At 53.8% G+C, this 12,251-nt stretch overlaps 4 protein-coding genes across 6 annotated transcripts in view; 2 read left to right on the top strand and 2 right to left on the bottom strand.

Annotated features, from left to right (window-relative positions):
- Positions 1-26: 26 nt before the first annotated feature.
- On the top strand, positions 27-7,884 carry TMEM199 (transmembrane protein 199). Of its 3 annotated transcripts, none has more exons than XM_045487958.1 (6): positions 27-296; positions 1,309-1,382; positions 1,732-1,821; positions 2,338-2,380; positions 2,610-2,722; positions 2,929-4,398. In XM_045487958.1, the coding sequence occupies exons 1-6, from the start codon at positions 38-40 to the stop codon at positions 2,956-2,958; spliced, it is 609 nt and encodes a 202-aa protein (XP_045343914.1). In that variant the 5' UTR covers positions 27-37; the 3' UTR covers positions 2,959-4,398. The 3 variants fall into 3 exon arrangements, with proteins under 3 accessions (XP_045343914.1, XP_045343915.1, XP_045343913.1); XM_045487959.1 differs by lacking the exon at positions 2,929-4,398 and adding an exon at positions 7,775-7,884 and having other exon boundaries at positions 47-296; XM_045487957.1 differs by having other exon boundaries at positions 47-296; positions 2,995-4,398.
- SEBOX (SEBOX homeobox) lies at positions 6,275-7,879 on the bottom strand. The gene is made up of 3 exons (XM_045487961.1): positions 7,780-7,879; positions 7,450-7,610; positions 6,275-7,310 (listed from the first exon to the last, which is right to left on the bottom strand). The coding sequence occupies exons 1-3, from the start codon at positions 7,808-7,810 to the stop codon at positions 6,930-6,932; spliced, it is 573 nt and encodes a 190-aa protein (XP_045343917.1). The 5' UTR covers positions 7,811-7,879; the 3' UTR covers positions 6,275-6,929.
- Positions 7,806-12,251, top strand: part of SARM1 (sterile alpha and TIR motif containing 1) — a 24,592-nt gene continuing 20,146 nt past the window's right edge. The window contains exon 1 of the mRNA XM_045487954.1: positions 7,806-8,000. Within this exon, the coding sequence (XP_045343910.1) occupies positions 7,825-8,000 (176 nt within the window). The 5' untranslated portion in view covers positions 7,806-7,824. The remainder of the gene's footprint in view (positions 8,001-12,251) is intronic.
- VTN (vitronectin) lies at positions 9,155-12,163 on the bottom strand. The gene is made up of 8 exons (XM_045487956.1): positions 11,959-12,163; positions 11,737-11,856; positions 11,343-11,660; positions 11,123-11,262; positions 10,709-10,865; positions 10,362-10,514; positions 9,593-9,934; positions 9,155-9,351 (listed from the first exon to the last, which is right to left on the bottom strand). Exons 1-8 carry the CDS (start codon positions 12,020-12,022, stop codon positions 9,239-9,241), a joined length of 1,407 nt encoding a protein of 468 aa, XP_045343912.1. The 5' UTR covers positions 12,023-12,163; the 3' UTR covers positions 9,155-9,238.

Raw genomic sequence — 12,251 nt, 5'->3', positions numbered from 1 at the left:
TCCCGCTCCGCGAACTCCACGCTCCTTCCGGTGCGCGATGGGCGGAAGTCCCGGCCCCGGGTCACCTGACCATAAGCCGCTGGACATGGCGTCTCGCTTGGTTGCCGGCGAGCGGCTGGTGCGCGCCTTGGGCCCCGGCGGGGAGCTGGAGCCAGAACAGCTGCCCCGGAAGCTGCGGGCAGAACTTGAGACCGCGCTAGGGAAGAAGCCCAAGAGTGGTGATTTTCCCAGTGGCTCCGCGCGCCTGGTTTCTTTCCGCTTGATCCGAGATCTGCATCAGTACTTGAGAGAGAGGGGTGAGCCCCAGTCTCCAACCCGGACTCGCCTCCGTTTTTCCAGAGTCTTGTCCTTCCTGAGCCTTTTCCCACCTCTGTCATCGCTATGGGCGGGGGGGGGGGGAATCCATCACTCTCCTTCGCCCGCGAACGGTCATCTAGCCAACCCAAGAGTCACCTCATAAACCGTAGGGCAGCCCACTGGCTTAACAACTTCCATGGGGATTTCTCGTGGATGACCAAATTTACTTGTGCACTTTTTTTCTCTTGAAAGTCTCCTCGTGAACTACCAGGCCTACTTAGGGCCGCCTGATCTTTGAGGAAGACCAGGTCTACTCAGAATAGTGAGCTTGTCCTGTTTGGGGATCTGGATTTCTTTCCATCTCAAAAACAAGTTAAATCTGATAGTTTATTTTTTGTTTTGTTTCTGTTTTTTTTTTTTTTTTTTACATAGGATTATGGAAAGCTCTGTTCAAAGACCTGAACTGGAGTAGCATCTGAGTCCTAGTCCTAGCTCTGCCACAAACTTCCCTTGGAGAAGTCATTTCCTTTCATTGGGTCTCAGTTACCTTAACTGTAAAGGGAGGGACTAAGACCACACTGGCTTGTAAGGTCTTTTGCCATAATTAGCATGGCTTGCCCAGACATACAAAAGGTAGACTATAGAGGTCATCTAGTACACTGTCCTCTGAGTATTTAGCATTACTGTGACCGAAAACTATATTGGGCAGTTCTGTTGTGGCCGCAGCATGACCTAATCTAAAGGCGAGCGTAAGTGGCTTATGTGTTAGTTGTGACATTGGCAAGATAATTGAGAGCTGACATTCAAAAGTCAGTATGCGCATTAGGAGATACTTATGTGGAATTGTCTTTGATTCTTCTCAATTGAAAACGATCTTGGAGATGAATTGAGATACGAATGGCCATACTTTGTTTTGGTAGAAAGAATAGAAGGACTAGACCCTTCTCTGATCTTAATCCTTCGACCTCAGTTCTATTTATCATTATGTTTGTGGAAATCTTTTCTTTCCAGGTTCCACACTATACCTTCATGAGCTCCTAGAAGGCAGTGAAATCTATCTCCCAGAGGTTGTGAAGCCTCCCCGGGTATGTAAGGGATATATTTGTGAGAGTGGGTATTGGCTGAATTGGACTTATTCGTGATACATTCAGATTTATGAATCAGTCTTTGGGCTCAGACATTTGTCTTTTAAATCCTTGAGAGCCGGGGTGGGGGATCTGGATATTGTTCTGCTTTGACTGCTTGGAAAACAGATTCCCAGGACCCCCGCTCCCTCCCCCCCCCACACACAAAAATTTTCCAAAACAGTGGGGGCAGAACTGGTACATGAATCTCTTGGCACCCTTAGCAGTGCTTTGCCCCCTGAGACCAGTGGTTGTGACATGCTTTCTAGAAAGCTGGGAATATCCTTGTCATTTGATTTTTCTGCCCCAGAACCCAGAGCTAGTTGCCCGTTTGGAGAAGATTAAGATACAGCTGGCCAACGAGGAATATAAGCGGATCACCCACAACGTCACCTGTCAGGTAAGGGCCTGCTCTTCAGTACCTGGACTGAGTAGCCCCTGAAAGCAGAGCCCTGCGCTGGGAAGAGGTACATAGGGAAGAAACAACATGGAAGCTTGGTTTTTATACTCTTCAGGGACCATCGAAGCTCTGTGCTGCCTACAAACCCAGTCTAATTGCCAAGTCCCTAACTGAGACTCTGGGCTCAGATGGTGATTGATTGTTAAAAGTGGTAGAGATGCAGACAAGCCTTGGAGCCTTTCTTCTGACAGGGCTCCCTATTATTCTGTGGCATGCTCCTGCCCTGGAGCAGGAGAGGAGTAGATGGGTATTGGGAGCCTATGCCCTTCCTCTGAAATGCTTGATCTGTGGTCCAGAAAAGAATCCAGTCGGTCCTAGACAACAGAATCCATGGAGAAGGCAGAGTTAATGTGTTGGGGGATAAAGAGAGCAGAGCCCAGACTGACAAATGGGTGTTCTCTGGGCCACCTCTGAGCTGCTTCCGTTCTGAAATCATTTGCATTTTCTTTTTCCCAGGATTCGAGGCACGGTGGGACTCTTAGTGACCTCGGAAAGCAAGGTGAGGTGCTAGGCAATCAGATTGCTAAAGCCTCTCCCTGGGAGGGGTTGGTCATGGCACTTCTTTCCACCCCAGTGCTCTGGGTTTAAGCCTAAGCTATTCAGCCTTGCCGTTAGAGGGTAACCTGCTTGATGGGGGCGGGGGGGGGGGGGGGCAGTCCTAAGATAAGAGGGCAGGCCTCATGGAGGATGCTGACCTAAAGGTTTCTTCCCTGGGTTCTTCCCCAAAGTGAGGTCAGTGAAAGCTCTGGTCATCACCATCTTCAACTTTATTGTCACGGTAGTAGCTGCCTTCGTCTGCACTTACCTTGGAAGCCAATATATCTTCGCAGAAATGGCCTCAGTAAGTAGGCACTGGGCAGGGCAGGGTGCCCCAGGTGGGGGTATTGGTGGAAGAGGGAGGAAGGTATGTGAAGGTGCCTTGAACAAGTTAGGTGTTAAACAAACATTTAGAGGAGGAGCATTGAGCTGTCCAGCAGTCATGGAGGTACATAATAACCTGAAGAGAATCCAGATCCTCTTTTCTCCCCTTCCCCCCATTCTTTTCAGAGGTGCTGGAGGCTGCAGAGTTGGATGTGACCTGCATCCCCTAAGCCTGGTTCTCTCTCTCCCCAGCGGGTCCTGGCTGCATTGATCGTGGCCTCTGTGGTGGGTCTGGCCGAGCTGTATGTCATGGTGCGGGCGATGGAAGGCGAATTGGGAGAGCTTTGATGGTTCCTCATCAAAGTGTGGAGTGGATTTTGGGAGACTCCAGGCTCCCAGCTGCCAGTCACTGACTCTCAGTCAACCTGTCAGGCTCTTTGTCCTCAGCTCCGGTTAGAGGGCCAAGCCAAGGCCACCTGCTGGTCCTGCAGGGGGCGGGGAGGGCATCCTCTGTCAATTTCCAGAGGGGCAGTAAAAGAGACTGAGACAACAACTGAAAAGAACTGGTCTTTCAGGACCTTCTCCTGAACCCAGTGCCCATCTGCCTTCTCCAGTCCATCTGGGCACTGCTGAGGCTGGGTTTTTCCATCAGGAGTAAATAGAATACAGGCCTTCCAAGAAGCAGACAGTACTGCCTTGAAATTGCCCAAGTGCATAAATTGATGGTCACCTTGCTGCATACATCCTTGATGCAGACCTGTAATTTAGATCAGTAGGCTCCAAAAAAACAAAGGATTTCCTTTCTCCAGTTTGTGCCAGAAGAGGAACTGATCACAGGACATCGAATAAGAGAAAGGCGGGTTGGTATGGGATGGTGAAATTGGGAGCTAGGCAGCTACCTTTCTGGAATCTTCATTTCTGTCTTCATCTTCTTTCTTCCGCTTGCCTTTTTCACATTTTCTGTATGCTTCTGCCCATCTCTGCCACTCGTCAGCCTTCCTTAAACTTCCCACCTCCCCATCACCCTTTGCTCTGCCTCCAAAAATGAAACCAATTCAGATGGCAAAACAGTATGTGTGATTTTAATTGAAAATCTCTTTGTGCTTGTGTGTGTTGGTGGGAAGAGTATGCCTACCGTGGATCGTCTCAGCTAATAAAGGGAGATGTTCTTTGTAAGTATGGATTGTTGTCAGGTTTGACTGTATACGTGAACACGAAGAGACATACATGTGAATATGTACACGTAACATGAGTATGTACACATATTGTTATACGTAAGCCTAATGGAGGATTTTTTATGTAGGTTCTTAAAATATTTGTGGGGGGCGGGGTGCTAAAAATAGTTTGTAAGTGTGCATAGTTGAGTAACTGCTTTCCGTGGTTGCTTTTGGTCTTCACAACCATCCTGGAGGTTGGAAGAGGAAATGGTTTTAGGCCCGTCTTCCTGAAGACAAAGGCTGAGAGAGATCAGATGACCAGCTGTGGTCCTTCTTCTGTAAAGGGAGCCAAAGACTGTTAGGTTGTCCTGAAGTCCCTGTGTAACGTTAAACTTGCAAGAACTTAGATTAATGGTATGGTGATAAAGTCTGTATACGTGTACTTAAAAACTATTAGCGATAGTTATTTATCCAATAAATGTTTCTGGTATCCACTGTATTCTTATCTCAAGTCTTGTGACAACACAGAAGCCCAAAGATTCCTTAGTTCTGATCATTGTTCAGGGTCTGCTCCTAATGGTGTACTCCTTTCCATTTATTCACACCATGAGCTCCTGTGGTCTTTTGTTTTCCCCCAGGGTACTCTTCTGTTCTTGGAAAGAACATTGGCTCAGTAGACATTTGCTCTACAGTGTTTGCCAGTTTCTGCCAGTCTGAGCTTCTCCAGACAATACGTGAGAGAGAGGGAGGGTTCAGGTCCTTCTCTTCCACCATAGATCACTTTGTTGAGAAATCTTAGAATTTCTATTGTCGATTAAAAGGAATGTCAACTGTGAGAAGAAGTGCAGGTGGCATTTTATAATGTTTCTGGCAACCCGTGTAGTTTAGAAGATGCACTGAATTTTTTTTTTTTTTTTTTTTTAAATTTCCAACGTTTATTTATTTTTGGGACAGAGAGAGACAGAGCATGAACGGGGGAGGTGCAGACAGAGAGGGAGACACAGAATTGGAAACAGGCTCCAGGCTCTGAGCCATCAGCCCAGAGCCTGACGCGGGGCTCGAACTTGCGGACCGCGAGATCGTGACCTGGCTGAAGTCGGACGCTCAACCGACTGCGCCACCCAGGCGCCCCTAGAAGATGCACTGAATTTTTGTGGGGGTTCGTGGCTATACCAGTGCTGAACTCTGTGGGCCAGGTAGCCTGTTGTGCCCACGTAGCCTTAAGCTTTCACATCCCCCAGATACCTGGATTGGAAGGTTAGAAGACTTCCAAACGTGAGATAAAGAGCAGGCCCCCTCAAACAGCTTCTGACCTAGGGCGTCTTCTTATCCTGAGATTGGAGTCCTTCCACACACACACCCCTTTCACTAGAATGGGGTCCTTACCTCATCCCAATCCCCTACTCAGAAGCCAACAGGCTTCTGTGGCATCGAACACTTACTGAGAACTCCTTTATGAGCCAAGTACTGTGCTAGCTTCTGGAGATCAAGGGGTAGAAGACCTAGTTCCTGCCAAGGAGATCTGCACCGTGCAAAGTGGTTTTTCATCCGCAAGGGCAGAGCTGGAGATAGCGATCAGGTGACCTGTCCTCTGGCTCTCATTGCAGTGGAGGGAACTCTGCTCTCCGCCGCTTACTCCATCTCACCATCCCATACTTTTCTCCAGTGCAGTCTGGGCCCAGGACTTCCCAGAGGGGAGTGCTTGGCAGGAAGCCAGAGGAACAAGAAGTTTGGGGCCTTCCCAGTTTCTCATAGCCTGCTGTATGGAGAGGGAGAAGCAATTTGCATGAATTGAGAGCTTTTATAGCATGTCACACATCACATGTAGCCCTTTACTTAACATCATTGCTTCTCATGCCCAAAATGGAGAGAAGATACGTTATCCACCCCCCCACCCCCCCCCCAGCTTGCAGGCTCATAGACTTTCAGAGATTTGCGAGGTTACGTAGCAGAGCCAGGATTTGAATCCAGTTTAGACCCTCTATGCTTTTCTGGAGCAAAGCAGCTCCAGAGGTGAAGGCAGTTGGAGTGTCCTGGAATCAGTAGGAGCAGGAACAGAAGGTGCCAGCAGAGGCTCCCATCTCCCCAGGGTCTGTCAGCCAGAGCCCTAAACCCTTCAATTAACTGTCCCCCTAACTAATCCCAGTAGAAGCCTGGGTAATACCTCCCACCCAGTATCTGTGTGGAACCTGACCCTGTTTAGGGATTAGGTGATGGAGATACATTTCAAAAGCAAACGGCTCTTGTCCCCATTCATTTGCAGCACACGACAATCCAGATTAAGGTATAGAGTTTGGGTTTTATTTGGAGATTAGTTGGTATTACAGATGACAGTGATATGAAAACCCAGTGTTGCCACACACACACCCCCCCCCCCCCCCCCCCCGCCCCATGCTAAATCTGTCAGGTTGTCTCCACAGCCTCAGGTCAGAGGGCAGCCAATCTGATCTTTGTGAAAATTAAATCAACATAAGCCCGGAGCTTTTCTTTCCACTGTATTACTCTAATATCACTCCCTCTTCAGATCCATGGTTCTGATTAATTTGTCTAGGTGGTGGTAGGTCAGGAGAGGGGGCCTGGGCTACAAAAGGGTGGGTTCCCCACCATCTGGGATGAGTTTCAGTTCTCTCCTCACCATACTCACTTAGCAGTTAGCTAATGGGCTAAAACGGAGGGACGGCTGCCTATTCTTTAGAGGGAGGAGGAGTTGTCTGTTGGGATGAGAAGAATTGGGGCCAGGCCTGGCGTGAGAGGTGGAAAACATGGCCCTGACCTCATCTCTCTAAAGGTACCTCCTGCCACGGCGATGGGCATATGCCCCAGGAGGAGCAGGGTGCTGGGTAGCTGGTGACTCTAGGCTGGCCTGGAGGACAATGGAGGGGAGGGATCCCTGAGCTAAACTTCCTTCCAATAAGAGAACTCCCTTGTGTAAAAGGAGGGACAGGGGATCCACTTCTGATGTGTTCAGTCCTAACGGGCGGGGGTAGGCTGCAGAGCCAGAGGAGGGGTCTCACAAGTTCAGGACTTAGATTAGGAGTGGTCCTGGTTGGTGACAATGGCTGAGGCATAGATGAGGTCAGACAGGCTGCCCAACGAGGTCTGGGGAGTAGTTCGTTCTGAAGAAAGGTGGGTCGCTGAAGCCCCAGCTGGTCCCCATGGGGCTACAGCTTTAGCCCCTGCCCGGCCCTGCCCTGGACCCAAGCCAGGAGCTGAGCAGGAGGCATGTCTACACAGTGAGGCACACTGAGGCGTGCTGTTGGAGGGCGGGAGCTGGCCTAGTTTTCGGGGCTCCCGGGACTGCTGGAGGGTGTCTGGAAGAGAACGGGCTCTCGGGGGGGGCTCTGGCCTCGGGCTTAGGCCTCCTGCCTTCGTATTCTTGATTCTCTTGGCCCGGCGGTTCTGGAACCACACCTGGTAAGGGAAAAAGGAATCTCTTCTGGCTCCAACCACCCTCCCCCAGGTACAGGGGAAGCAAAACCTGGAGGCAGGATACCCAGAGGAAAGGGGCTGTGTGAGAGTACCCCCACCCTGAGAGGGGGTCACTGCTCACCTGTATCTTGGCCTCAGGAAGGCAGGTGACCCGGGCCAGGTGCTCACGGGTGCCAATGTCAGGGTAGGGCCGGGCTGCAAACACCCGCTCCAACTCCAGCAGCTGCCCTCTGCTGAAAGTGGTCCGCTTTCTCCGGTGGGGACCCAGCCCACTGGCATGGCCTGTGGGCCGGAGTAGGGGTCAAGCTGGGACTCCCCGCAAAAGCCTCCATCCCAGCCTCAAAACCCCCAGCTGACCCTGAAGCCTCTACTCCACTCCCCTGCTTCAGCCTTTCCCCATCACACCTTCCCCCTCATTCTCCCCCTGCCCACCCTTTCCCCACCAGATCACCTGTTGAGGATGCATCCACAGGGCTGGCCATGGAGCCGGCAGAGAATGAGGAGCCGGAGAGCCATGCCAAGGCTGTGCCCACACCACCCCTCCTTGTGGGGTTTTATCCTGCTCAGAAGGCTGGCCCCGCCTCCAGGAGGGGAGAGGTTTCATCTCGAGCCGATGGGGAGCAGAGAAGTCCCAGAGGGAAGAGTAGAAGCCAGGGACAGCGTTGGGCTTGTGTGAGTATGGATGGGGCAAAACTTCTCTGGCCCCTGCTCTCCAGGGCCTCACAAAGAAAGCTGGTCTGAGCCCCTCTCCTCACACCCCACACCCCACAGTCTGTGGCTGAAATCCTGTACTTTGTGAAAATCCTCCCAGGATTTGCCCGGAAGGAAGCCAAAGAGATCCTTCTCTCTAGCATTCCCACTGCTTCACCTTCCCCCTTGGAGCCCTCAGTGCCCCAGTGCCCCAGTTCCCCCAGGGGACGGTGGATGCAGTCCTGTGCCACAGCCTGGGGCTGGGCTGGTGAAGCTGGACAGGATGAGGAGGCTGACAGGGAGACGGCAGGTGAACCGCAGCCAGTCCGCCCTCAGCAGAGCTGGAGAGCAGATGTTACCACCAGCTTGCCCTCGGGTCTGCTTTAGAGATTTGCCTGCACCGAGCCCTGTCTCCATGGCCCCTTGAGAGCCCAGAAGGGCTTCTCGGAGTCCAGGAACCTTGGAGTCCAGGAATCAGAGGAGGTCTCACAGGTACAATCGAGGAGTTTTAAGAAAGATGCTTGTTTGTGTTTTGTTTTGTTTACAAGTATTCATCCTTGTAAGTCTTCTGAGTCCCTTTTCTAAGAGAAGTGGGTGCATTTGGATTTCCTTTGAGTTCGTGCCCTTTCCACTCCTACCCTCAGTGCCCCAGACCCCAGACCCAAGACAGAGGCCTCAGAGAAAGGCTCATCCTAGGGATGGGTTTGGGGAGCATGCTGACCAGTTCCCTAGGCTAACCACCTTGCAGGCTCAGAAGGGGCAGAAAAGCGGAACCAGAACCGCTTGCCCTCTGCCCCATCTCTCTCCTCCAAAACCCTAGTCAACTCCGAGAGGCAAAGGAAGCCCAGGGCTGGGAAAGGCACTTGGTGGCTCCTGTCATCACCAGAGCTGTTCAAGCTCCCGCCAACGTTGGTAGGCTGGTAGGGGCTCCTTAGCTCAGGAGGAAGCCTAGCACTCGTGAGGCCCTCCCCAGGCCGGAGCTTTTCCGGTTCACGGAGAAAGCCTGAGCCCAACCTGGACTGGACACAAGGACACTCTCCTCCTCCAAGACTTTGTGACAGCCCAGCTTCCCCTCCTTTCCCCAGGCAGATCCCGGTCTCTGCCTGTCCACTCCAGTCAGGACAGCAGTCTTAAACTCAGGACCAAGGGGTCTTTATTGGGATGGGCGGAAGTGGTTGAGGAAGGAACAGTGGAGGGCCCAGCTGTGCAGGCTCCGATTCCTACTGGCGGCCAGGGGCTGGGCAGCCCAGCCAGTACTGAGCGATGGAGCGTGGGTAAGGAGGGCTCACGGTGTCCACTTGCCGTGTGCGAAGGTTGACTCGGTAGTACTTGTCTGGAAGAGAGATCGGCAGAGGGTGTGTGAGACCCAGCCAGGCCCTGCCCACACACTCCTGCCCTGAGAAAGAAGCCCTGGGTCTCTCCCGGAAGGGTGAGTGAACATCCACAACGCAGCCTAGGACTCCCAGCCTGGCTTTCTGGAGTCACCTCCCAAGGGCCATGTTCAGCCCATGCGGACCAGGGACAGCAGGGAAGACCCCAGCTAGACCAGCTACAGGGATGGCACGGGCTCCCACCTCCTGAGAAGAAGTAAACACTTTGGATGGGCTCGCAGGTGGCAGGCACAAGCCAGTCCATGTCGTAGTCAGGATAGTTGTAGATGCCCAGGCTGTCCTCCTCACTGGAGAGCCAGGACAGCCAGGCTGAACGGGACTGCCGGTGGGGGTTCTGGCTGCGGCCTCGGCTACGGTTACGGCGTGAGCGGTAGCGTTTACGGTTACGCCGCCTAGACTTCTGCTTCTTGGCCCAGGATTGGGGAGCTGAGCCTGAGATGTAGATGCGGCCGGCCATGGCCGCATCCACTTGCCTGGGCACACCAGGCCAGTCCCGGCTGATGAGCCGGGGCTGTCCAGCACCGCCTGTGGCAGGGAAGAGGTTAATGAGAGCGTTGTGGGCCTGGAGAGTTCATCTGGTGCCCAACTATGGGCCGTGCCTTGCCTGAGGGCAGAGCAAGCTCATGGCAGAGCACAGCACCCCAGCCCTCTGACTCTCTGTTCGGTGCTCTTTCCCCTAGCCTTCCTCCACTGCATCCCTCCCCACTTGCCTCAGTCATAGGCCCTCCTCCTGCTGGCTGTGCCCTCAGCTGCACTAGGCAAAGTCCAAGGTGTGGGGTCCAGGTGGACCTCCCCCCAAAGGTCAACAGAAGCAAAGTCTGGCTTGAGCAAACAGCTTTTGAACCCCAACTCCGCAATCACGGCCCCCTCTGGCCAGCCTTGCCCTGTCCCTACCCTGGAGATCCCAGCCCTCTTGAGGAGAAAGCGAGGCTTGCTCTCCCTCCCTCCATACCAGAAAATCTGTTCCCGAAGAGAAATTCAAAGACGGTCTCCCAGCTGTCGCGCTGCAGCAGGGCAAAGTGTTCAAACACTGCGGACAGGGAGCTGCCTTCACATTCCTCCTGACTGGGCTGCTGCTGGAACTCATACTCCCAGTACTGTCTCCCTGAGTGGGGAAATGGGATGGGGGGAGGTTCATGAGTGAGGCCAGAAAGCCAGCGCCAAGGCTGCTGGAGATAGGAGCTCCTGGCCGGGGAGTGGGAGTGCCGAACGTAATTTGAGGCCTCCCCGTAGAGGAGTGTGGAGGAAAGCCCAGACTGCCCCACTGCCTGCTCTTTTCCCCACCCACTCCCTCAATACCCTTGAAGAAGTAGGCCCGCTCCCGGCCACTGTAGCTATGAGCAGGGAGAGCCAAGGCTGCATCCACGTTGTCCGGAATGCCCTTGAAGCCTTCAGAGATGTTGCGGGGGTAATCTGGGTCCAGAACACCATCCTCGAAGCGCCAGTACTGATGACCCTAAGCGGTAGGGAAGGAAGGGGGAGTGAGGAGGTGGCTGGCTGAGCACAGGCCGAGTCCCCCACCCCAGGCAGCTGTCCCAATTCTAGGCTTGTTGCCCAGGACCTGGAGCCTTGGGCTTTCCCGTCCTCAAGAGCCCCAGCCAGGGACTACAGGCTGTGATCCAGCCATCTTGCCCGCCCTAGTACTGGGCACAGCAGCCCTCAACCCCTGTCTAGATACCCTTGGCTCTGACCCACGGCCCCTGGGCCTGGCACCTGGAAGAGGTAGGTCTTCCCCTGGCAGTTGATGCGGGTGAAGGCAGCATCAATGGGGCCCTCAATGCCCCAGACATCTTGGATAAGCTTGGGGTACCCAGGGCTCACTGCCTCTTCATCCAGTTCATAACAGTACTGCCCTAGAATGGGAGAGTCTGTGTGAGGGAGGGGTTGTCCCAGAGGCAGACCCCCACCCCCCAACACCTGCCCCTGGAGTCACCTCGGAAGGCAAAGAGGGAGCCATTCTTGAGGTCAGTGAAGGCGTCAAAGGGCTTCCCACTGCATAGCTCTTCCACCACCGGGGACTCAGGGATGTCTTGATCAGAGGTCTCAGGCCCCAGGGTCCCCTGTGTAGGGTTCAGAAAAGGTTCCTCGAAGGTCTCCTGGGCAGTAGACACTTCAGTCTGGGCCTGCAGGTCGGGGCCCTGGGTGGTGCTCTCCGGCTGTGGGAGGACACTGCTGTTGTCTCTGGTCTCCTCAAAGTAGTTGTAGACCCCGTACTCATCTTCTGGCAGAGTGAATACATCCCCACGCGTCACTGTGGGCACAGTGGGTGGTGGTGAGTCTCCAGCTGCAGAGGGGACCCCGGCCCCATCCAGCCCCTCCGGACGCACCTTGGGGTTTGCACTCAGCCACGTAGTCCTCACAGCAGCTCTGGTAGTATGAGCAGAGCTCATCACACTGGCACTTCCTGTCAGCGTTGAAGCCCTCTGTGCAGCGGCCCTTGCACGACTCTGTGGGGAGGAGATAGAGGGGATATCAGTTGGCACGGCCAAGCCCAGACCGCCCTCGCCCACCCTTCGTTGACCCAAACGACCACCAACACCCTCTTGCACCTTGGTCAGCCAGAACAACCCATGCCAGCAGGGCAAGTATCAATAGGGGCCTTGGGGATGCCATGGCAGGGCCTCCAGCCTCTAGCCTGGCTGGCGAACTGGGCTCTGGGCTCCCTGCAATCTCCACTGTGATGCGGGAGAGCGGGGGACAGGGAGGGAAGGAGCCAGAGGAGAGGAGCTGCCTTCTCTGCTGCTCTATTTGCTCAATCTCTGGCCCAGCCCCCAGTGCCCCAGACCCCAGTGGCTGCAAAGGTCACATTCCTGGAACTCTGGACCCGAGAGAACAGTGAATA

The sequence above is a fragment of the Leopardus geoffroyi genome, chromosome E1 (genome assembly GCF_018350155.1).
Source record: "Leopardus geoffroyi isolate Oge1 chromosome E1, O.geoffroyi_Oge1_pat1.0, whole genome shotgun sequence".
Classification (NCBI taxonomy): domain Eukaryota; kingdom Metazoa; phylum Chordata; class Mammalia; order Carnivora; family Felidae; genus Leopardus; species Leopardus geoffroyi.
This window is presented reverse-complemented; position numbering and strand designations above follow the sequence as displayed.